Source organism: Bufo gargarizans, chromosome 5 (assembly GCF_014858855.1).
Source record: "Bufo gargarizans isolate SCDJY-AF-19 chromosome 5, ASM1485885v1, whole genome shotgun sequence".
NCBI classification, from domain to species: Eukaryota; Metazoa; Chordata; class Amphibia; order Anura; family Bufonidae; genus Bufo; species Bufo gargarizans.
Window position 1 is genome coordinate 59,076,520 of NC_058084.1, and position 26,246 is coordinate 59,102,765.

At 45.7% G+C, this 26,246-nt stretch overlaps 1 protein-coding gene across 3 annotated transcripts in view; it reads left to right on the forward strand.

The window, feature by feature from the left end:
* Positions 1–26,246, forward strand: part of NSMCE2 (NSE2 (MMS21) homolog, SMC5-SMC6 complex SUMO ligase) — a 210,191-nt gene that overhangs the window by 9,851 nt on the left and 174,094 nt on the right. For 2 of the 3 annotated variants that reach the window (XM_044292770.1, XM_044292771.1), the window contains exon 2: positions 33–185. In XM_044292770.1, the coding sequence (XP_044148705.1) occupies positions 47–185 (139 nt within the window). In that variant the 5' untranslated portion in view covers positions 33–46. Of the gene's footprint in view, positions 1–32; positions 186–23,306; positions 23,420–26,246 lie in introns of those variants that run through there. The other variant, XM_044292772.1, reaches the window with a different exon arrangement.

A 26,246-nucleotide genomic window follows, 5' to 3' on the forward strand; every position in this document is an offset into this window, starting at 1 on the left:
CTGTAAGTGATCTGTTCTGTGTCTTCTAATAGGGATCCGTCACATCATGGCCTCTCACGGAGCATCCCTGATCTCCACCTCCGCCGTAGAGAACTCCCTGTCATCCCTCAGGAACTGCCAGGCTTATATCGACACAGGAATGGAAATCACCACAGGAGTAGCCCTCGATCTTATACAGAACGGAGGTAAGATGTCAGTCTCATATGTCTACCTTTCTATGGCAATTTGTCAGATTGAAAATATTCTTCTGTTTATATCTATTTATTATATTTTCCAGTATTATAGTAGTTATATTCTTGTACATAGGAGCAGTATTATAGCAGTTATATTCTTGTACATAGGAGGCAGTATTATAGTAGTTATATTCTTGTACATAGGAGCAGTATTATAGCAGTTATATTCTTGTACATAGGAGGCAGTATTATAGTAGTTATATTCTTGTACATAGGAGCAGTATTATAGTAGTTATATTCTTGTACATAGGGGCAGTATTATAGTAGTTATATTCTTGTACATAGGAGCAGTATTATAGCAGTTATATTCTTGTACATAGGAGCAGTATTATAGCAGTTATATTCTTGCACATAGGGGCAGTATTATAGTAGTTATATTCTTGTACATAGGAGCAGTATTATAGTAGTTATATTCCTGTACATAGGAGCAGTATTATAGTAGTTATATTCTTGTACATAGAAGCAGTATTATAGTAGTTATATTCTTGTACATAGGAGGCAGTATTATAGTAGTTATATCTTGTACATAGGAGCAGTATTATAGTAGTTATATTCTTGTACATAGGAGCAGTATTATAGTAGTTATATTCTTGTACATAGGAGGCAGTATTATAGTAGTTATATTCTTGTACATAGGAGCAGTATTATAGTAGTTATATTCTTGTACATAGGAGCAGTATTATAGTAGTTATATTCTTGTACATAGGAGGCAGTATTATAGTAGTTATATTCTTGTACATAGGAGGCAGTATTATAGTAGTTATATTCTTGTACATAGGAGGCAGTATTATAGTAGTTATATTCTTGTACATAGGAGGCAGTATTATAGTAGTTATATTCTTGTACATATGAGGCAGTATTATAGTAGTTATATTCTTGTACATAGGAGCAGTATTATAGTAGTTATATTCTTGTACATATGAGGCAGTATTATAGTAGTTATATTCTTGTACATAGGAGCAGTATTATAGTAGTTATATTCTTGTACATCGGAGCAGTATTATAGTAGTTATAATCTTGTACATCGGAGCAGTATTATAGTAGTTATATTCTTGTACATAGGAGCAGTATTATAGTAGTTATATTCTTGTACACAGGAGGCAGTAGTATAGTAGTTATATTCTTGTACATCGGAGCAGTATTATAGTAGTTATATTCTTGTACATAGGAGCAGAATTATAGTAGTTATATTCTTGTACAGAGGAGCAGTATTATAGTAGTTATATTCTTGTACATCGGAGCAGTATTATAGTAGTTATATTCTTGTACATAGGAGCAGTATTATAGTAGTTACATTCTTGTACATAGGAGCAGTATTATAGTAGTTATATTCTTATACATAGGAGGCAGTATTATAGTAATTATATTCTTGTACATAGGAGCAGTATTATAGTAGTTATATTCCTGTACATAGGAGCAGTATTATAGTAGTTATATTCTTGTACATCGGAGCAGTATTATAGTAGTTATATTCTTGTACATCGGAGCAGTATTATAGTAGTTATATTCTTGTACATAGGAGCAGTATTATAGTAGTTATATTCTTGTACACAGGAGGCAGTATTATAGTAGTTATATTCTTGTCATAGGAGCAGTATTATAGTAGTATATATTCTTGTACATAGGAGCAGTATTATAGTAGTTATTCCTTGTACATAGGAGCAGTATTATAGTAGTTATTCTTGTACATAGGAGCAGTATTATAGTAGTTATATCCTTGTACATAGGAGGCAGTATTATAGTAGTTATATTCTTGTACATAGGAGCAGTATTATAGTAGTTATCTTCTTGTACATAGGAGGCAGTATTATAGTAGTATATCTTGTACATAGGGCAGTATTATAGTAGTTATATTCTTGTACATAGGAGCAGTATATAGTAGTTATATTCTTGTACATAGGAGCAGTATTATAGTAGTTATATTCTTGTACTAGTAGCAGTATTATAGTAGTTAATTCTTGTACATAGGAGCAGTATTATAGTAGTTATATTCTTGTACATAGGAGGCAGATTATAGTAGTTATATTCTTGTACATAGGAGCAGTATTATAGTAGTTATATTCTTGTACATAGGAGCAGTATTATAGTAGTTATATTCTTGTACATAGGAGCAGTATTATAGTAGTTATTCTTGTACATAGGAGCAGTATTATAGTAGTTATATTCTTGTACATAGGAGCAGTATTATAGTTATATTCTTGTACATAGGAGCAGTATTATAGTAGTTATATTCTTGTACATAGGAGCAGTATTATAGTTATATTCTTGTACATAGGCAGTATTATAGTAGTTATATTCTTGTACATAGGAGCAGTATTATAGTAGTTTATTCTTGTACATAGGAGCAGTATTATAGTAGTTATATTCTTGTACATAGGAGCAGTATTATAGTAGTTATATTCTTGTACATAGGAGCAGTATTATAGTAGTTATATTCTTGTACATAGGAGCAGTATTATAGTAGTTATATTCTTGTACATAGGAGCAGTATTATAGTAGTTATATTCTTGTACATAGGAGCAGTATTATAGTAGTTATATTTTTGTACATAGGAGCAGTATTATAGTAGTTATATTCCTTACATAGAGCAGTATAGTAGTTATATTCTTAACCAAATTTATTTTTATTCAAAGAGTAAGGCATATCAATCGATCACAAACCATCGTAGCATCACTGGTAAGGCATAGTCACAAATCAGCCATGGACGTGACCACAATTGCATGTCAGTGCAACACATGTTGTACAAAATGATACATCAAATGTGACAGACAATAAAAATCAAATATAACACAAATAAGAGGAAAAGAGAGGGAAGAAGGGAAGGAAGGGGGGGGGGGGTAGGGGAGTTTTCCCCAACTCCGTCAGGGGAACTTCCTATATGTCTTCCAGGGCTGACCAGATTTTCAGAAAGCGGGAACGCGTGCCAGATTCCCAGTGGGCCAGCTCTTCAAACCTGTAGATCTGATCCACCTTATCCCTCCACATCGAAACAGTGGGAGGTTCAGTATCCTTCCAAAGCAGCGGGATGAGCAGTCTCGCCGCCGTGATGAGCATAGTAGGAAGATCAGATCTACAGGGGGAAAGCGAGTCATTAGGGCACCAAAGCAGGATCAGTTTAGGATCCAGCTTAACCTGCTTAGCACACACCTCATTTATCAGAGCTTCTATACTGGTCCAGAACGCTTTAATCTTTTCACAGTGCCACCAAATGTGTGACAGAGAGCCTACGTCTTTTCTACACCTCCAGCACTCACTTGGGAAATCTGCGTTAAGCCTATGCAAAAACTCTGGGGACTTGTACCATCTCGTAAGCAGCTTATACGAGTTTTCTTGTACCTTAATACAGCGGCTAAAGCCGTGAGAGTGTGTAAGGACAAAAGCCCTTTCCGGGTCTGTAAGGTGGATGGACAATTCCCTTTCCCATGAAGAAAGGAAATGTAGCTCAGGAGGGGAGGCTGAGAGTAACTCCTTATATATGGTAGACAGCGGTTTAGGGATCCTACGGGCGTCTGATAGTCTCCTAGACAGCCAAGAGGGGGTTCCAGAGGTGGTGGGGGGTGGTAGCTTAATCATCTTAATCTCCTTCTGCAGGGCAAAACTCTGTAGGAAGGAAGCTTTTTTGACTTTAGGGTCATTCAAGACCGTGGACCAATCCAGGGACCCATCCGGGGACCGGATCTCACTTAAAGGGATCTCGGCCAAAAGAGGCCAGATACCTGAGGGCTTCTCAGCTTCCGGATGGACATAAAACTGTAAAGAGGAAAGCGGAGTACCCGGTATGGGAAACTCAAGTGTTCTATCCTTAAACTGCTTGGCCCACTCAACAAACATACCCTTCCATAGGAGTGGCAAAGAGGAACTACCCGGAGAACAAGGGGACAGCCCCCAGAGAATCCGCTTCATTCTAGTGGAGAGCAGGGAGCGCTCAAGACACACATATGGAGCACTATAAGTGCTATTGAGGAGGGATAGACCTCTAAATAGTTGAAAGGCCACATAGTAGGAACGTATGTCGGGCAGACCAAAGCCGCCAAACCTCCTCTCTCTGGTCAGCACCGAATAAGCAATTCTGGAGGGTTTACTTCCCCACAAAAAGAGGGAGAAAACTCTGCGGATGTCTACAAAAAATGAGTGCGGCAGCCAGATAGGCAACACCTGCAGAAGGTACAAAAATTTAGGAGCTATAAAGGTCTTGAGGTAGTTCCTCTTGCCACACCAAGAAATAAACGGCAGTTTAATAGAGTGCAGCTGCTTCCTAACTGAGGACAATAAGGGGGCATAATTCAGAGCAAATAAGTCCTTCGCCTGAGCCGGGACATGCACACCCAAAAATACTATGTCTTTTGTAGCCCAGTGAAAGGGGGTAGTATCCTGAAGGGCCTCTTTAACCGATTCTGGACAAGTAACGTTAGGGCCATGGACTTGCCATAGTTAATTTTAAAGTTTGACACATAGCCAAACTCCTCAAAAAGAGACAAAAGCCTAGGGAAGGATGTTTCGGGATTGGAAGTCATAATAAGTAGGTCATCTGCAAATGCGGCTGTCAAGTGGGTCCGAGAATCAATGGTCAAGCCCCTAACCGCAGGATCCTGCCGGATCTTACACAGCAAAGTCTCCATCACTATGACAAACAGAGATGGGGAGAGAGGGACACCCCTGCCTTGTCCCATTGGATATGGAAAAGGAGGGAGAAAGCGTACCATTTATTTTGAGTCTGGCAGACGGGGCTGAATACAGAGTGAAGATCGCAGATATAAACGAATCTGGGAAACCAAACCTCGACAGGGCCCGTGACATATAATGCCAACCGACCCTGTCGAAGGCCTTCTCCGCGTCCGTGCTCAGCAAAGCCAGAGGCGTGGAGGAGCTTCTAGCCCAATCCATAAGATGGAGCAAACGTATCGTGTTTTCACAGCCCTGTCTGCCACGCACAAACCCCACTTGCTCGCTATCAATAAGATCCGGCAGGATCAGCTGTATTCGCTGCGCCAGTATCTTGGCCCACCACTTGACGTCCGCATTTAGCAGTGAAATCGGGCGATAACTGCCACAGTGGAGGGGGTCTTTGTTTTCTTTATGGATTATAGTTATGTGGGCCTCTAACGTTTGGGGGGGTAGAGAGCCTCCAGACAGGAGGAAATTACAAAGTGCCTGAAAGTGAGGAGTCAAAACGTCTTTGAAGGTCTTGTAATACGATATAGGGAGTCCATCCGGGCCTGGACTTTTGCCTGAAGGAATGGAGGAAAGGACCTTGCCAATTTCCTCTCTTGATACAGGGGCGACTAGTTGGGAAGCTTGCAGGGGACTAATAGAGGGCAGCTTCAGAGTGGACAGGAACTCATCTGTGGCTTGCTCAATAGAGGCTGAACCAGGACGGTCTGGAGTGGGGAGGTTATACAGATCCGCATAAAAAGCACTAAACGCTTTCGCTATATCGTGAGTCGACTTGTGCTTATTGCCTTTCGCATCTAGAATAGCAGGGATAAATGAATCCACGTGACGTTGCTTAGCCATGGCAGACATCAGTTTATTACCTTTGTTCCCATGGGCATAAGCTTTAAACCTGGAGCGGAATATAAGTTTCGCTGATTTGGCGTTGAGCAAGTTTTTCAGTCCCGTCCTGGCCTCCGCTAATTCAGCAGCCACAGCCTGAGCCTGGGTTTGCTTATGGGTCAGTTCAAGACTCGCTATGCGGGACAGCAGGTCATCTACAGCCTTGGAGCGCAACTTTTTAACATGCGAGCCCAGGGAAATTAATTCTCCTCTAACCACCGCCTTATGAGACTCCCACAAGATGGAGGGGGAGGGAGGAGGGTCGCCCACTGCATTAAGAGAGAAGAATTCAGACATAATCCGGGAGATTCTAGCTGCATTGGTAGGGTCGGAAATCAATGTGTCATTAAGACGCCATATTCTCTCTCGTTTAGGAAGAGCTGTCATAGACACTCGGAGAAATACTGGGGCGTGATCAGAAAGCGTAATGTTCCCAATCCTCGTGTCTACCACCTGAGAAATATGGGGGGAGGATAAAAACAAGTAGTCCAACCTATGGAAGGATTTTTTAGCGTTTGAATAAAACGTATAATCCCTACCAGAGGGATGCATAGTGCGCCACACATCAATAACCCGCAACTTCTTCAGCGCAGTCTTCAGACGTCGCAGAAGTTTGTGGGACAACTCAGACCTCTGAGAGGACGAGTCAAGGCCTGGCTCCATAGTCACATTAAAGTCGCCTCCTAGTATAAGCATGCCCTCACTAAAAGCCTGTAATTGCTCAAGAGTCCGAACGAGCCAGGGGATCTGACCCCTATTAGGGGCATATAAATTAGCCAGGGTAACAGGCGCGTCAGCGATGTGCCCCTTAACGAATAAGAAGCGACCATCAGTGTCCGCAAGGACAGCGGAGTGTTTGAAGGGTAGGCGCTTGTGGACGGCCACGCTGACGCCCCTGCTAGCCGAGGCAAAAGAGCTATGAAACCATTGTGGGAATGCGTTTTGGGACAATTTCGGGATCTTCCCTGATTTAAAATGAGTTTCTTGGAGGAATACAACGGAGGCCTCATCTTTCAGTAACAAAGAGAGCACCTGAGACCGCTTACATGGCTCGTTCAGACCCTTGGCATTCAGTGAGGCAACTACAACAGAGGCCATAGTGAAGACAGAGGAGGCCTGTCGGCCCAGAGCAAGAGGACATCCAGTCTAGAAAGCCACGGACGGAGTAAGAGGAAGAAAGGGAGGAAAGAGGAGGAAGGGAAAGTCAAAAGAAAAAACATAACAAATGAGACAGTAACACAACCCAAATAACAAAGAATGTCTCCCCATGGACAGGGAGCACGTGACCCCACCCAGCATCTGACACAATGGAGATCCTTTTTCATAGCGGCAAACAGCCGGGATCTGTCAGAGGGGGGCTCCTGTGGGGCCACCGGGGGTGGAAAGGAAGGGGGTGAGGGAGAGGACATAATCAGTAACATAACTGACAACAGTGCAGACATATAACCCCCGCATAACTAACAGTGCAATCAGTGCTCTAATACACAGCTCGTAACCTGCATCTCATGCAGGCAAGGTAGTAAAGCATAGGGTCCGGCCCAAAACCCATGGGAACGGGGCAGTGGGCCAAGACCTAAAATAAGTCCAAATGGACAAACGATGAAACTTCAGCTCAGGCAGAGCCAGACAGAGTTCCTACGTCTTGGGACCCAGCAAAGTCACAGAACATTGAACTCAGTGGAGAGTGAACAAAAGCGCCTTCAGCGCTTCCCGGAGCAAAGTCAGGTAACAGGTGCTTGCGACCGGCCTTTTCCTTGTTTCCCAGCTCTGGAAGGTGAAACTTGCTGCCACGAATCTATACCCGGAGGGGTAGGCAGGGGGTCCCCTTGATCAGCCGGCATCCACGAGGGAACTGTGATGGGTTCAATCCCAAGAGGGCCCCATATTGCTTTCAGGTCTTCCGGGGTCCGCACCGTATACTGCCTCCCATTTTTCAAAATGGCCAGACCGAAGGGATAGAGCCATCGGAATGGCGTAGCTGTGGCTTTAAGGGCCTCTAGGAGCGGCTTCACGATGCGCCTCTTGGCTAAGGTGGAGGGGGCCAGGTCCTGGAAGAAAAGGACTGGGGTCTCACCGTACATGATGCGGTCGGCCTCCCTTCCCGCCTTGAGCAGTGCAGCAGTGTCCACATAGCTTAGGATGCCGCATACTACATCCCGCGGTGGCTCACCAGGTTTTGGCTTGGGCCTTAAGGCCCTGTGGATGCGCTCAATCACAATCGGAGCTGCTCTCTCAGCTCCCAGCAGGGAGGAGAAAATTTCGCATGCGACTGAATGAAGCGCGTCAATCGCAATATTTTCGGGTAGGCCGCGGATGCGAATATTTCGCCGCCGGCTCCGGTTCTCCTGATCCTCTATGCGCATCAGCGCATCGTTTAGCAAGTCTCTGTGGGTTTGCAGGGCTGCGCTGGTCTTACCCTCATGCACCAGGATGGCTTCCTGTGCTAGCTCCAGGGACTCCACACGATTCCCAATCTGTCGCAGGTCTCCTATTATCTCCTCCAAGTCCTTTTTAAGAGGTGCAAGAGCAGATTCCAGAATGTCCCTGAGATCTGCTTTGGAGAGTGAGGAGCTCTTTCGCAGTGGTCTGCAATCAGAAACATCAGAAGTGCTTCCTGCCTCAGAGCCTTCCTCTGCTTCAGAGAGCTGCCGCGCCTTCTTGTATGTTTCAGCAGCAGGAGTCCTGGACTGTTTCTTAAGGAATTTATCCATCTCAGGTTGCCTGGAACGGGCCCCTGTCGGCTCTGGTGTCTCAGGGTGACGGTCCTTGCCTGGTTTCCCCATTGGCACCGAGTAAATAGCTAATAAAAGGGGCTATAATAGCTGCCAGGGAGAGGAGCTCAGGAACAAGCAGCCATTCAGCTCCAAGGTCAAGCTACGCCCCATAGTAATTATATTCTTGTACATAGGAGCAGTATTATAGTAGTTATATTCTTGTACATAGGAGGCAGTATTATAGTAGTTATATTCTTGTACATAGGAGCAGTATTATAGTAGTTATATTCTTGTACATAGGAGGCAGTATTATAGTAGTTATATTCTTGTACATAGGAGGCAGTACCCCCTTCGGCATTGTCACAGAGTGCCTGCTGAATGATTTCAGCAGGCACTCTGTTCCTTTTACGCCCTGTGTCCTTAAGTACCGGGACATCAGGGCGTACAGGGCGTACGCCCTGTGTCCCCAAGAGGTTAATATGCAAATACAGCCAGCGGGGGGGGGTTTAATTGTTGCGGATTGCAGCGCCCTGTCAGAGGCAGGGTGCCGACAATGTGTTTCTGCCGCCGCCTGCATTTGTAATGTATTAAACGTTAGTTATCATTGGGGGTGCAGTGGCCACAGCCCCTCCCCTTTCCGCCCCATTGCGCTCTTATTGGAGGCAGCGGCAGCAGCACAGGGGGGAGGGAGAGACTGCTTCATTCTTCCCTGTGCTGCTGAGGGAAAATGGCGCACAGTCTAGTATCGATAAAAGACAAATCCCGGTATCGATTGGGTTTCGAAAGTTCGATACCCGAAAAAAAAACCTAGTTACAACCACCCTGGAATCCAGCATTGGCGGTTGTGCTTACACATTATAGATAAAAGCTCTGTACAGTGCATGCTCCCACAGGCCCGGCCACCAGAGAGTCTGGCACTTTTTCCTGTCTTAATTCACTTCAATGGAACGGATCATTAGTATAGCAAAAGCAGGCAGGAATAATTTCATATGAACCAGAGCGAGACCTCCAAAGTAATAATCAACTGAAAGTGAGACAAGCGAACAAGAACATCCTACAATTTTCAATGAAACATGGAATCTATCTCTCTTTCTAGAAGGGCAAGAGAACCAGAATGTCTCGAGAAATTCACCTTACTTGGTTGACTGGCCCTGTGGGGTACTCTTCGGGGATGCTTTGTATCATTAGGGAGACCAAAAAATATGCATGCATATTGTATGTCAGGCACCACAACTCTTGGTTTCTAGGAAGAGTAAATGCGAAACACATCTCTTAATTCGGCTTGCCTGATAAAATATTTGCATTCTTTTCTGTTTTGAAATAAAAACTAATTTGGATATCTTTCCCAGAAAGCCAAAGGTATGCACATTGCTTGCCTCACAAAAAAAAGATAAGAAGGAATATCCTATTTAATGGCAGAAGAATTAAGATATGCGAATTTGCATATATTCTTCCTAAAAAAAAAAAAAACAAGAGTTGTGGCCCCTGACATACAATACTCATGCATATTTTTGGTCACCCTAATGATAAAGAGCACCCTAAAAAGAACCCCGCAAGGCCAGTCAACGAAGTAAGGCAAATTTCTCTTGAGACATTCTGGTTCTCTTGTCCTTCTAGAAAGCAAACTAGCTTCCATGTTTCATTGACAGAAGTGGAATTTTCTAGTTCTCATGACTCACTTTCAGTTGAATATTACTTTGAAGGTCTTTCTCTGGTTCATCTGAAATGAATCCCAAAGTGGTGAAATGGAATTGCTCATTCTTAAAGGTGTTGTCTGTTTTTGCTATACTGATGATTTATTCTCAGGTGTATAGGAAGAAGCTGTCCCATTGAAGTGAATTGGATCAGCGGAGCTATAATTGCACAGCGAGTATTTAAACAGTTAGAAAAGAAGGAAAGAAGAACACAGCTAATTGGCAGGGGTGTATTCAAGCCTTTTGAACATGCAAAACTAAGAAAATAGCTAAGCCAGCCTCACATCTACAACTTGCTCTTTCAGTACGAAAGCCCTCTAAGCAGATAGAAACTGCGTTTCTAGTTGCAAGGCTTTGGAAGGGAAGCTCTGGGTGGGTACTATTTCTATTATGGCGACCAATTGATATAAGTGATGACTGTTGTAGGCTAGACAACATTCCTTTTTATTTCTGGGGAAAATATATGCAAGTTATCATGTCTAGCATCTGCTGGCATAACATGGGCTTAGGAAAGCTAATTTGAAAATCTTTCCCAGAAAACCAGAGGGGCATCGCCTGGCCAACAATACTGCACATACCTACTCTGCATACTAGGGGCTCGCCATAATGAGAAAGAGTACCCATATACAGTGTATATATATATATATATATATATATATATATATTGTTGAGAAACACAGATTGGTATGCTGGGCTCTCTCTCCGAACAGGTAGAATTTATTCGCTCATCCTTAATATACACTGACGAGCAAAAGGGTAACAATATTTTTAACTTTTGACTTTCAGGCTCCATATCTCACAATCCACTACAGCCTTGAATGTGAAACTCCCATCATTTTATAGACAATCATCTTGGCTCTCTCATACATAACTTGGACTTGCAGCTATTTAGCATATGATTAGTTCTGCAGATTCTTCTCATGTAACTGCATTGTTACTGTTTTGCTCCTAAAATTCCAAATTTTAAGGTTTATAAAAAAAAATGTTTGTATTTTGTAAATCCACCTTTGGCTTTCAACATTTTCTAGGCAGGTTCTCAATCAGATTCAATCATGTCTTGACCGAAATCTGTTAACAGGTCTCTTCTACGCGTCCCCAATGTTGGTGCATACTGGTCGACTCACTTGGGTACGGATAAAGCTTTTTCTTAAACTCTATTCACAAGTGTTCGGTTGGGTTGAGGTCTGGGGACTGTGGGGGCCAATCCCGCACCTCTACTTCACTGTCATTAAACCATTTATTTGCCAATCTTGACGTATGCTTCGGGTTGTTGTCCTGCTGGATCACTATGTCGTACTTTTCTTACCCATAGTACTTGAGTGTATGAAGTAACTTGTCTTGTAGGATACTCTCATATAGCTCAGCATTGAGACCACCATTGATCCTGGTCAAGTATCCAACGCCTTTGGTTGTGAAACAACCCCGTATCATCAGGCTTCCTCCACCGGACTTGACAGTTTTTTCAATTTCTCGATCTGTTAGCCCCCTTGTCTATTGTTTCTTGCAGACCCGTTTGCACCCATCACAGCCCAGTCTATTGACTTTTGTCTTATCGCTCCAAATCACCAAATTGTGTAATGCGCTTCACACGGTGCTTGGGTGAACGTCTGCATACGAACCGCCTTCGCTGCCGTTTATGTCGCGCCAGAACTGATAACCTTGTGATGAGCCGACTTGTTGATATTTTGCCTGGACGTCCACCTCTTGGCTTTAGAATGGATGGGCGGACTTCATTTCGTGTTCTTCCAGCTGTCATGGCGCTCACGTGATGCAGTTTGGCAATTTTCTTGGCCGAGATACCGCTATCGATGAGCTGGATGATGCTGTTTCTCTTTTCTTGGGAAATCTTCTTCATGGCTGCTCCTGGATTCGGAGTAGTGACCTTTTACTTGGGAATCAACCCTTTTGCTCGTCAGTGTGTATATATATATATATATATATATATATAAAAATAACTTAACTGAAACAGCTGATCGGTGGGGATCCAACACCCTACATCTCCCAGTCAGCTGTGACTGTGTAGCGCCAGTGAAATATCCTGAGGATTGGCCATCAATGATTACAAAACCCTGGACTATCCCTTAGGTTTATAATTTATAAAGGCTGCAGTTCACACAGACTTCCACAAGGTGGCAATAAATCCTTTCAGATGAGCCATGAGACGGTCGGCTCACTGCAGCTTTGTTTGACACCTGACTGCGGTGGTGTCGGAGCAGTAACTGGTCGCTGGCCTGCACTAAGCCTGGGAGAAATGTTCTGAGCTCCTGAGACTCTTAGATCTTGCTCCAGCTGTGCCATGTCTTGGGTTCTGCACCTGCGTCTCATAATTCCGAGCATGTTGAGAATGTTAGATTCACAAAGCTGCTGTCTTCTGTCTTGGCACAGATGTGAGAATTTCTGGGTGTGTCCTCTGCATCTTAGACTGCTTTGTATGGGTATATTTCCAGCATTTAGCTATTTATCAAGTGTTATATCATTTTTTATTAAGAATCCTGCAAAATGAACACCTCGAAAAGATTTCTAAATATACCTGATAAGGAGCCTGCGGTCTCTGGGGAGGGGGGAGACTAGGGTTGGACGATATCAAAAATATTCAGACGATAATGATATTAAGAAATATATCGCGATAAATACCCGTTTAAAAGAAAAAAACACAAGGAGACATTATACTGTATGGGGGGCCACAAGGAGACGTTACACTGTATGGGGGGCCACAAGGAGACGTTACACTCTATAGGGGCCACAAGGAGACGTTATACTGTATATTCAGCGCTATGCAAGGTGCCGGGGTGGGGTGACGCATATTTAGAACCGGTCAGAGTACATGACCGCTTCGATGACGTCACAAAATACAGCGGTAATTAGGAAACATCGATATCGCCATATCGCCGTTTTTTAATACCGCGGTATATATTGTGAACACCAGTATACCGCTCAACCCTAGGGAGGACGGGGACATTTATTAAATCAGATACGTCAGTTTTATGGCTTCAAAAAGGCGCAAGTCATGGCAGTCGTGATGTTTTCTGTGACATTTGGTCAGTTTTTACGACATTTCGGGATCCTGGCTAATTTTCACAGTGGTCTATGTTTAAAAGCTAAAAGTGAGATTAGACCAGGATTATGGCTCATTTACTATCTGTGAGTTTTGCAAAAGTTGCAACCTACGCCAGACCACCCCCTGGTCTACTTTTACACGTAATATATTATTAAGGCGCAAAGTCTCATAAAGTCGGAGGAGGCACACAAAGCAAAGACAGACTTATTATAACTGACACAAAAACAGCCGCAAATGATAAATGCCCCCCTATGTCTTTATTATAGAGCTTGGATCCCACATACTTCCTGCTGTGGCCACAAGGGGGCCAATACAGTCAGCTATACATGTTTACCTGATCAGTACCTGCATAGAGATTGCTCCCTGATGGTGGCAACAGGAAGCCAAGATTCAACGAAAATAGAAGTAACTTTGCAATAGGTGTTACCGTAATTAAAAAATAATCTTATCCTTTTGATTTATACAGCTCTTATGCAGACGATGTGACTCCATGGTAACAGACAACGTAGTCTGATCCTGCAGTCATATTCTTATATTCTCTTCTGTTTTGTCCTCTACTTCTGACTAACCCACCAAATGTACATTAGTAAAGAGCAGGGGACAACTGGAGACGATACAGAGTTTGTCTGTCTGTAACTGTGGAGACGCTTAGTGTTCATAGGAGCCGTAGAAATGAAAGCAGTAGGACATTTTTAATTAGGACCTATTGCAAAATTGCTTCATTTTTCATTTTAGATCTATTAGGACATAAAATTGGTTGTGAAGATGACAAAGCCCGTCTGGTTAGACTCCACAGAAAAGATACTGGAGCACAAATTCAAACAGAAAATTACTGCTAATTATGATAGAAAGGTGTGAGGGAACACCGGGCATTGCAGCTTGCTGTGTATGGGGCTACAGACTGGTCACAAGATTGGTGGGGATCCTGATAGTTGAACTCCCACCGATCAGCTAGTCATGGCACAGTATAGTGATACAGCATAACTTTTTTTTAGGAAATTCAACATCTATAGTCATTGGGCCCTTCCATGGTCGAAGTGTCTCCATTCATTGGGCCCTTCTGTGGTCGAGGTGTCTTGAATCATTAGGCCCTTCCGTGTATGAGGTGTCTCCAGTCATTGGGCCCTTCCGTGGTCCAGGGGTCTCCAGTCATTGAGCCCTTTCATGGTCTATGTGTCTCCAGTCATTGGGCCATTCCATTGTCCAGATGTCACCAGTCATTGGGCCTTTCGATGAGCTAGGTACCACCAGTCATTGAGCCCTTCCATGGTCCAAGTGTCTCCAGTCATTGGGCCCTTCCATGGTCCAAGTGTTTCCAGTCATTTGGCCCTTCCATGGTTTATGTGTTTTCAATCATTGGGCCATTCCATGGTTGAGGTGTCTCCAGTCATTGAGGCTGTCCATGGTCAAGGTGTAATGAGACATTGGGCTCTTCCGTGGTTGAGGTGTCTTGAGTCATTGGGCCCTACCATGGTCCAGGTGTCTCCAGTCCTTGGGCCTTTCGATGAGCTAGGTACCACCAGTAATTGGGCCCTTCCATGGTCCAAGTGTCTCCAGTAATTGGGCCCTTCCATGGTCCAAGTGTCTCCAGTAATTGGGCCCTTCCATGGTCCAAGTGTCTCCAGTAATTGGGCCCTTCCATGGTCCAAGTGTCTCCAGTCATTGGCCCCTTCCATGGTTTATGTGTTTCCAATCATTGGGCCCTTCCATGGTTGAGGTGTCTCCAGTCATTGAGGCTGTCCATGGTCAAGGTGTAATGAGACATTGGGCTCTTCCGTGGTTGAGGTGTCTTGAGTCATTGGGCCCTTCCATGGTCCAAGTGTCTCCAGTCATTGGGCCATTCTATTGTCCAGGTGTCTCCAGCCATTGAGCCCTACTGTGGTCGAGGCGTCCCCAGTGGATGTTTCTTTTCTAATTTTTATTCTTTCTTCTGTGATCTCGATGATGAGCATGAAGTTATTCTCAGCCGCACACGCCGGAGTTCTGCCGTATCTGGGAGTAGGTTATGAGTCAGTCACATAGTACGAAGCTGTGAACGGTGTTATTTTAAGGAAGTTCTAATGATTTATTGAGAATGTTCTGTACTTTTGGAAATGTCAGGGGCGCCATGTCATATGATAGCTTTATTCATCTGCTGAGGTAATTTGTATCATTTTACACCTCCGGAGAACATCAAATTGTCACTTGTCCGGTGTTCATATGTAACTACAGGTAATGCTGATGTTCCTCACACTGAACTGAAGGTCGGTCTGATCTCCAGAAGCTCTGTAGTTGGATACAGTCTATCGTCCCCTGTTATCCACCACTTCAGCCTGAAGAGAGGCTGACTAATGTTCGTTAGCATGACTGATCTCTAATTTGTCACTGTTCTGCAAAATACATCCAATAAATATATATATATATTTTTTTTTTTATATATGTACATTGTATTTACTTCTCTGGTGGTGCCCCCTGCTGTTTATTTTTCTGGTCCACCTTCTTCTGGATTCAGCGGTGGACTGACATGCTCAGCAGCTTCCCTATTCTCAGTGCCAGTGTAAGGATCTCATAGTGAAGCAGGTGAATTGGCCCAGATAAGTTTCATTCATTCCATTCAATTCTTAGAGATATAGAGCTACCGGTATATCACTCTCCAGACAGTGGAGAAGGGACGTGTGGGGCATCACATGCCATAGTGCTATTTATTAGTGGAATCATTGGGACTGTGTGCGAGGGACTATTATCTATATAGGGAGGAAGGGGTTAGCAAGAGCTGGCTGCAATGCACTCCTTGGAGATGCAGGTGCTTGACGGTCATGTGGGATGAGCTACTGACCATACACAGAAAGTGACAAGACCAGAGCTGCAGACGCGTGAGTGAAAAATTACACTAGACAGCAGTTTATTTTTTATTTTTATTGATTTAGTTAAAATAATGGCATACATTATATATAATGGCATACTCTATATATATTATTATTATTATTATTATTTTTACTAATGGAAACAGAGTAGGTAATGTGAACAGAGCTGTAGTCTGCTCCCCCTAGTGGCGGCTTCATCCTGCAGGAATGTGGGTATTTAACGGATCTGTGCATACAGAGAAACAGAGCTGTGGCTGCTCCCCCTAGTGGCGACTTTATCCTGCAGGAATGTGGGTATTTAACAGATCTGTGCATTCAGAGATGTGGCTGCTCCCCCTAGTGGTGGCTTTATCCTGCAGGAATGTGGGTATTTAACAAATATGTGCATACAGAGCTGTGGCTGCTCCCCCTAGTGGTGGCTTTATCCTGCAGGAATGTGCGTATTTAACAAATATGTGCATACAGAGCTGTGGCTGCTCCCCCTAGTGGTGGCTTTATCTTGCAGGAATGTGGGTATTTAACAGATCTGTGGGTATAGAAAAACAGAGCTGTGGCTGCTCCCCGTAGTGGCGGTTTTATCCTGCAGGAATGTGTGTATTTAAAGGGATTCTGTCACCAAGTTTTGGGCTATAGAGATGCGGACATGCACGGCTAGATCGCCGCTAGCATGTCCGTAATATACCTGTCCTATAGGGCTGTGTGCTTTTATTTTCTATGTAAATTAGTCTTGTAGGTGCCCAGGGGGCTATACGAACCTTCCTGGTGCCCAGCCACGCCCGCCTGTGAAGGAGCCCAGCACCGCCTATGTCCTCCGAATCTCCTCCTTTCATCAACGATAGATTGCCGTAATCTCGCGATGCGTGAGCTCGCGCATGCGCAGTTCTTTCCCTGAGGCTGATGCCAGCACAGGGAAGGAACACTATACCGGCACTGGGCATGCGCGAGCTTGCGCATAACAAGATTACGGCAATCTATCGGTGTGCATGAGCTATGAGCTATAATGAGCGAATATTGCAGTTTCAAGTGACTGACCTCAAGGTTGTATTGCCAGACGCATGTTTTCTTCTCAGTACCTTGCTACCACTGAAGTCACACCATGATAGACTTTTTTTGTGCCCGTCCAGCATTAAAGGAACACTCCAGGTAAGGCCTCATGCACACAGGACGTTTTTTTTTGCGGTCCGCAAAAACGGTTTCCGTTGTTCCGTGATCCGTGTCCGTTTTTTCTTCCGTGGGTCTTCCTTGATTTTTGGAGGATCCACGGACATGAAAATTTTTTAAAAAGTCAAGTTTGCCTTTGAAATGATAGGAAAAAAGGGACACGGATCATGGACACGGATCATGGACACGGATCACGGACGCGGATGACAATCTTGTGTGCAGCCGTGATTTTTCACGGACCCATTGACTTGAATGGGTCCGTGAACCGTTGTCCGTGAAAAAAATAGGACAGGTCAGATTTTTTTCACGGACTGGATACACAAATCACGGACGCGGATGCCAAACGGAGCATTTTCCGATTTTTCCACGGACCCATTGAAATTCAATGGGTCCGTGGAAAAAAACTGAAAAGGGAACAACGGCCGCGGATGCACACCACGGTCGTGTGCATGAGGCCTAAAACTGATACATTGTGCGGGTGCGCTCAAAGCGCCAATTAAAGTGGTATTCTTATCTTATAAAGTGATGACATTGGCTAGGATATGCCATCAAGTTATTATCGGTGGTGGTCTGACCTCCTAGACCCCCATAGATCCAGTAAATGAAAGGCTGCTGTAGCATTTGGTGCCCTTAAAGTTGTCCCTGCACGTCAGTGCTCCAGACCACCGGTGGTGCAGCCAACCTCTTTCACTTTAACGAGCCATGCTGCGGCTCCCCCTTACTCTCAGGTTTGGTGGTGCACCCCCACAGCGAGGTTAGACCCTCACAGATCATAGAGCGATGGCGTATCCTAGTAGTATGGGAATGTTCCTTTAAAGTGTTAATGCAATGATTGATGTAAAAAAATGAAATGAATCATATAGTACATGACAGTACCTTGGACCAGCCCTGGACCTCACATGGATCCAGAGATCTCCAATTGTTCTGCTAGATTTCAGTTCAGGGGTTGTGTCCTTTCTGCTGCCGGTAACTGCCACAGCTTGTAACAGAGCATATGGCTGGTGGCAGTTGGAGATTTAAACTGAGCACGTGCGACCATCTCAGGAAGATGGATAAAAAATAAGGAAAAGAACAAACAGCAGGTGGCGCTAAACAGATACATTTTATTGAATAACTCAGTAGCTATAGTAAATTTTGAATTACATGCAATTACAAAAGTATTCAGATCCTGGTGCTGGTTTGAAAACTGTAGAATATGTTTTGTGACACACAACCCCTTTAAAGAATGTCCTGTACTGGGAGACCATGGAGCCTGTTAGAGGGAGGTACTGGGAGGTTTTGGTACAGACAGAGGAATATCTGCACAGGATTCAATGACATCTGCCAGGAGAAGCGTTAGAAATGTGTCTGGCACAAACAGATGACAAAAACTTCCACGAAATCCTGGCTGCGTCTCCTCCTGCCATCTGCTGCCACCGCGCCAACTGCCTGAGCGACATCAGAGTCAGGAAGCCATTGTTCTGCGCCCCCCCCCCATCTCTCTGAACGTTTGATCATATTGCCTCGCTGCAGTATATATTTATACACATTGGAGTGTTCTTCAGACGGAGCCGACCCGTTCTTCATCAAGTGGTCGGTCCATCAGTTCCAGGTCTTCAGGTGCTAGAACTTCAGCCTCGCAATGACCTGCTCCTTACATCCTGCCATACTGAGCGATGTCTTGCAGTATCTGGGGGATTTCTCCGCAGTAGGGTTCTGGCCTCTAGGACCCCACTGGTTTATAGATCATTGGGAAATGCATTTCAATTGGGTGGAGCTGTAGTTTTTGCACAGCATCACGCTGGAAAAGCCAAGGGGTCCGCATGGTCTTCAGCATCTTCTTTCTAGTGTTCACTGGACGGACCCTTAGGAATCGGACTGGCTGAAATAAGCCCTCCGCAGTCCACCATATTCAATTATGAGTGTGGGTGACATTTATTTATTTTACACACTAAGGCCTCGTGCAAACGGCGGGTTGGCAATCTACGTCCGCCAGCACTGTGCATCACGGATGCGGACCCATTCACTTGAATGGGTCCGCAATTCCGGAGATGCGGAACAGAGTCACGGAACGGAATACCGGAAGCACTATGGAGTGCTTCCGTGGTGTTTCTTTCTGTTGTTCCGCACCGCAAATAAATATGACGTTTCATGGACTCATTCAAGTTGAATGGGTCTGGCCCGCTGCACGGATGTTCCCCAGTGCTTTTATTTAGGCCAAAAATAACGATTTTATATATATGTAAATAATGGCAAGTAAGGAGCCCAAGGAGCTGTTACTAACGTTTCAGGAGCCCAGCCACGCCCACGGTGAAGGAGCCCAGCACCGCCCCGCATCCTCCGAATCTCCTCCTTGCTCTCCGAGGTCACCAAGTTAGAGTGCCGTAATCTTGCGCATGCGCGAGTACGCGGCATGTCAGTGTCGGCATAGTGTTCCTTCCGTGTGCTGGCATCAGCCTCAGGGAACGAACTGCACATCACGAGATTACGGCGCTCTAACTTTGTGACGTCTGGGAGCAAGAAGGAGATTCGGAGGATGCGGGCGTGGCTGGGCTCCGGAAACATTAGTAACAGCTCCTTACTTGCCTCATTTACATATATATATATATATAATCTTTTTTTTGCCTAAATAAAAGCACTCACAGCTATGGGGAATGTATATTGCAGACGTGCTAGCAGCGATTTACCAGTGCATGTCTGCAGCTCTATAGGCAAAATCCGGGTGACAGAATCCCTTGAAAGGGAACCCGTCATCAGCTTTATGTTGACCTCACTGAGGGCAGCATAAATTGTGACAGAAGTGCTGATGTCAGCGGTGTGTCACTCATGAGCTAAAAGTCAGTGGTTGCTGAGAACCAGCATCATAATCCCTGCAGCCCAGGCCTGAAAAAGGGTCAACTCTACCTGAGAAGAGTCCTGGTTATTCATCATCTCCTGCTCTCTCGACCATCTGCTGATGATTGGCAGTTCTCTCCTAGAGAGAAAGGGAGAAAACTAGGTAGAAGACTGTCAGCCATCAGCAGGTGGGCGGGAGATAATGAATAGCCAGGACTCTTCTCAGGTGGCCGGGACTCTTTTCCAGGCCCGGTCTGCAATGATTGTGATGTTGGTTCTCGGCAACCACTTACTTTTAACGTATAAATGACAGACGGCTGAAATCAACTCACCTGTGTCTACTTTATGCTGCCGTTAGTATGGGTAGCATAACGTTGATGACAGGTTCCCTTTAAGCTACTTTCACATCTGCGGTTTCAATTCTGTTTTTGGGATCCGGCTGAGGATCCTTAAAACCGGAATTAAATAGTTCAGTTTTGTCCCAATTCATTGTCAATAGGGACAAGACTGGTCAGGATGCATAAGTATGCATCCGTTCCGTTTTGTTGCTCTTTGGTACTAGACACAAAACCGCTGCAAGCTGTGGTTTTGTGTCCGGTTTGCGAAACGTAAAAAAAATGGATCCGGCATGAAAATCACTGTAAGGCCTCTTGTCCGCAAACTTTTGCGTTCCGTATACAGGAACCATTTATTTCAATGGTTCCACCAAAAAACGGAAGGTACTCCGCATGCCTTCCGCCTCCGTTTTCCGTTCCGTTCACAGATAGAACATGTCCTATTATTGTCCGCATAACGGACAAGGATAGTACTGTTCTATCAGGGGGCCAGCTGTTCCGTTCCGCAAAAAACGGAATGCACATGGACGTCATCCGTATTTTTTGCGGATCCATTTTTTGTGGAGCGCAAAATACTGAAAAAGCCATACTGTCGTGTTGTGCATAAGGCCTAAGTCAATGGTGCTGGATCCGTTTTTTTGTTAGTGAAAAAAACCGATCCGGTGCGGATTGACTTAGGCCTTATGCACACGACCGTTGTTTTGGTCCGCATCTGAGCCGCAGTATTTGCGGCTTTGATGCGGATCTATTCACTTCAATGGGGCCGCAAAAGATGCGGACAGCACTCCGTGTGCTTTCCGCATCCCTTGCTCCATTCCGTGGTCCGCAAAAAAAATATAACCTTTCCTATTCTTGTCAGTTATATTAATGGCTGTCCGTGCCGTTCTGCAAATTGCGGAATGCACACGGACGCCATACGTGTTTTGCGGATGCGTAAATTGCGGACTGCAAAACACACAACGGTCGTGTGCATGGGCCCTTATAGTAATTATCATACCGGATCCGGTTTGTTCCTTTTTGATTTAATACAACCGGATCCACCTGAAACGGATGCATCCAGATGTATTAAATGGCACAGATCGCTTAAATCCGGTTTTGAGATCCTCTGCCGGATTTAACAGCGTAGATATGAGAATAGCCTTACCTGCTTCCCGGATCCGGCTCCCCGCGCCTTCTCCTTCAGGCCTGCGATGCTCCGCTGGGCTCCAGCGATGTCAACATTGACATCACCGCAGCCAATCACAAGCTGTGGTGGTGTCCACCTCCCCTTGCGTCATGACACATGGTCGCAAGGTGATCTGAACTCCGCCATGGCCTGTGATTGGCTGCGGCGATATCGACATCGCTGGAGCCCAGCGGAGCATCGCGGGCCTGCAGGAGAAGGATCGAGGAGCCCGGGAACATGCAAGTCAGCTTCCCTTTGCAGGTCCCACAGGGGATAACTATCAGATCGGTGGGGGTCCTACCAGTGGGACATGTCGCACATGTGCACGGCGGCTCCATTCATTTCTATGGGAGTTCTGCAGATAGGGGATAGCTCGTACCTACCAGAATACCCCTTTAAACTCATTCAGGCTGCAACAATCATGGCGTGACTTGGGATCTCTATGTAGCAGTCGCAGAGTGACTCCCACGTTGCTGTGCTGTGACCGTGACCCCAGAATTGCAAAAAATCCAAGCCTGCTGAATTCTTTTCCTCTGGCTGCACTACTACACAGGGATCTTCGCCAAAGTTGCCAGGTAGCCCGGGGCCAAGTCTTGCACGTAAAGGTTCAGCCTCTGTATCTGTGTGCGCCGACCTCTTCACATGTGACACAACATTGTGATTTCAGCTCTGGATCGGCCGGTGTTCTTCTGGAAGAGGACGCCATGCTTCTGCGAGACGCTGTGATTCAGTGACTCACGAGCCTTTTATTGTTGAGACCCTGCTGTTCCGCTGCAGAATAACAGGATGATTAACAGTAATAACAGAGCCGGCTGCGGGGCCCATCTGAATCACTGCTGTTCACTTCCTTACTGCCAGCCTTATGGCTAAACCAGACTTGCCGTAAACTACATTTTATTCAGAGTCTCTTCTTTAATTGTTTTGCTGCCGCGTTTTTAGCCGCACTGCTCTTACCTTCACTCTCTGCACTGTTCAAGGGGTTGTATTATGTCTTCTATAGCCGTAGTCTATTGTGTCGGAAAAACACGTCTTGCTCCGCACCACATAGCGGACAGAAAAACACTGCTTGCAGCGTTTTTCTGTCCGCGATGGGGACGCAACCAAACTTACTGGAATGCATGTGTTGGTCCCATGTTCATATGTGCCCACATTGCTGAGAAAAATGATGTTTAAATATGTGCAAATGAGCCTCTAGGAGCAACGGGGGTGTCGCCGTTACACCTATAGGCTCAGCCTTCTCTACAGTGCCAGGACAGGACCAGGTGTGATTACGTTTTTAGTGCCTGGTCCTGTCAATAAAAGTGGAGAGGGCGCAGGCGTTGCAGAGAGAGCAGAGCCTCTAGGTGTAACGGCAACGCCCCCGTTGCTCCAAGAGGCTTATTTGCATATATTAAAACATAATTTTATCAGCAATGCGGGCACATATGAACATGGGACTGACACAGATGCCTTCAGCTGCCAAGCGCACATGTAACAGGTCAGCCAGTGTCATAGGTACAGAACTGCTGACAGATGCCCTTTAAGATACTGGCTGTGGAGGTCACTTGACCACGGTAGATGACTTCACTAGAATTCATGGGCAGGCGGCCAGGAGATAATCCTCAATTAAGGCGTTTGCAGCAATTCCTCTACATTTTCTTAGGATGCCTCTTGGTCGTCAGGCTGGGTTTGAATTCAGATACTTGAGGGATGGGCGTCTTGGACGGATGGGCAGAAACCTTGTAGTGTCAATGTCAGTCCTCCCTCCAGCGCTACACATCCTGTTCCCTTTGATCCTCTGCGCTCCCCCTTCCTCCTGTGTATAATTAGCGCGCTGTAAACACCATTTTTTGGGCCGAGATGAAGGCAGGTAATGGATTCATCTATTTTTATGTATTTCCAGGCTTTGGTTTATGTGGCAGCTTGGAGATCATCTTCAATCACTGAACGTGTTTTATGGATTGCTTTCTCACACCCCTGTCTGGGGTGATGCTCCTGACTTTGTCGGGTGGGGGGGGGGGGGGACACTGTCATGGAAGATGCGCTGGAAATGAAGCTCAGTTTTGATATTTGCCCGACACTTCACAGAAATTCTTCCCATTGTTTATGTATCCGAACGGATACTGGTCTGGAAAGTTGGCCGAAACCTCGCTTTCTGTATCGCGACGGCGACTGCCAAATACAAAACGGATCCTTCTAATTAGAGACAAGAGTGAACGGCAGGAGGCTGTCATGTTTCATTCTGCAGCTCTGGATGTGTATGGAGCGTAGGATACCTCGTATTACACAACCACAGATTATCAGTTGCTCAATTTTAGTGGAAATATTTTGCTTTTCTTTGCAAAAGTTTAGAGCTCATCTGCCTCTAAGGGAAGGCGGCACCACCTGGTCTGAGGGCCACATATCACTTAGAAGGTCCACATTAAAAGTTAAAGGGGTATTCTAGTTATTTCTAGTTATTTTCTATCCACTTCTAAAAGCAGGACTCATAGGTTTTTTCTTTTAATGGGTGGGAAAAGCGGGGCTCACAGGCTTTCTCTATGAGTGGGTGGGTGGGAGCAGGACTTGCATGCTTTCTCTATGTGTAGGTGAGTAAAGCAGGACTCATGGGCTCTCTATGTGGGGGGGGGGGGGGGTCAGGACTTGCAGGCTTTTTCTGAATAGGTGAAGTGAGCAGGACTCACAGGCTTTTCTATGAGTTGGCAGGGGAAGCAGAACTCACAGCGTTTCTCTATAAGTAGGTGTTGGTAGCAGGACTCGCAGGCTTTTCTATGAGTAGATGAGGGGAACACGACTCGCCAGCCTTCTCTATGAGCAAGACTCATAGGCTTTTCTATGAATTAGGTGGGGGAGCAGGACTCACAGGCTTTCTCTATAAGTTGGCGGAGGGAACAGAACTCCGGCTTTCTCTCTGAGTAGGTGGGGGTAGCAGGACTCGCAGGCTTTTCTATGAGTAGGTAGGGCAAGAAGCACTCATAGACTTTTGGAGCAGGACTCACGGGCTTTCTCTATGAGTAGGTGGGGGTAGTAGGACTGGTATGCTTTTCTATGAGTAGGTAGGGAAAGCAGCACTCATAAGCTTTTCTATGAATTAGGTGTGGGAGCGGGACTCACCAGATTTTCTATGAGTAGGTGGTGGTAGCAGGACTCACAGGCTTTTCTTTGCGTAGACGAGGGGATCAGGACTCGCCGGCTTTCTCTATGTGTAAGTGCGGGGAGCAGGACTTGCAGTATTTCTCTGTGAGTAAGCACGGGGAGCAGGACTCACTGGCTTTCTCTGAGTAGGAACGGGGGGAAAGGACTCGCAGCATTTCTCTGTGAGTAGGTACGGGGAGCAGGACTCACTGGCTTTCTCTATGAGTAGGAACGGGGAGCAGGACCTGCAGCATTTCTCTGTGAGTAGGTACAGGGAGCAGGACTCACTGGCTTTCTCTATGAGTAGGAACGGGGGACAGGACTTGCAGCATTTCTCTGTGAGTAGGTACGGGGAGCAGGACTCACTGGCTTTCTCTATGAGTAGGAATGGGGGGAAGGACTCGCAGCATTTCTCTGTGAGTAGGTACGGGGAGCAGGACTCACTGGCTTTCTCTATGAGTAGGAATGGGGGGAAGGACTTGCAGCATTTCTCTGTGAGTAGGTACGGGGAGTAGGACTCACTGGCTTTCTCTATGAGTAGGAACAGGGGGCAGGACTTGCAGCATTTCTCTGTGAGTAGGTACGGGGAGCAGGACTCACTGGCTTTCTCTATGAGTAGGAATGGGGAGAAGGACTCGCAGGATTTCTCTGTGAGTAGGTACAGGGAGCAGGACTCACTGGCTTTCTCTATGAGTAGGAACGGGGGACAGGACTTGCAGCATTTCTCTGTGAGTGACTCGCAGCATTTCTCTGTGAGTAGGTACGGGGAGCAGGACTCACTGGCTTTCTCTATGAGTAGGAATGGGGGGAAGGACTTGCAGCATTTCTCTGTGAGTAGGTACGGGGAGCAGGACTCACTGGCTTTCTCTATGAGTAGGAACAGGGGGCAGGACTTGCAGCATTTCTCTGTGAGTAGGTACGGGGAGCAGGACTCACTGGCTTTCTCTATGAGTAGGAATGGGGAGAAGGACTCGCAGGATTTCTCTGTGAGTAGGTACGGGGAGCAGGACTCACTGGCTTTCTCTATGAGTAGAAATGGGGAGAAGGACTCGCAGTATTTCTCTGTGAGTAGGTACGGGGAGCAGGACTCACTGGCTTTCTCTATGAGTAGAAATGGGGAGAAGGACTCGCAGTATTTCTCTGTGAGTAGGTACGGGGAGCATGACTCACTGGCTTTCTCTATGAGTAGGAATGGGGAGAAGGACTCGCAGTATTTCTCTGTGAGTAGGTACGGGGAGCAGGACTCACTGGCTTTCTCTATGAGTAGGAACGGGGGGGGGAAGGACTCGCAGCATTTCTCTGTGAGTAGGTACGGGGAGCAGGACTCGCTGGCTTTCTCTATGAGTAGGAACGGGGGGCAGGACTCGCAGTATTTCTCTGTGAGTAGGTACGGGGAGCAGGACTCACTGGCTTTCTCTATGAGTAGGAACGGGGGGGGGAAGGACTCGCAGCATTTCTCTTTGAGTAGGTACGGGGAGCAGGACTCACTGGCTTTCTCTATAAGTAGGCGACGGGAGCAGAACTCGGGCTTTCTCTATGAATAAGACGGGGGAGCAGGACTA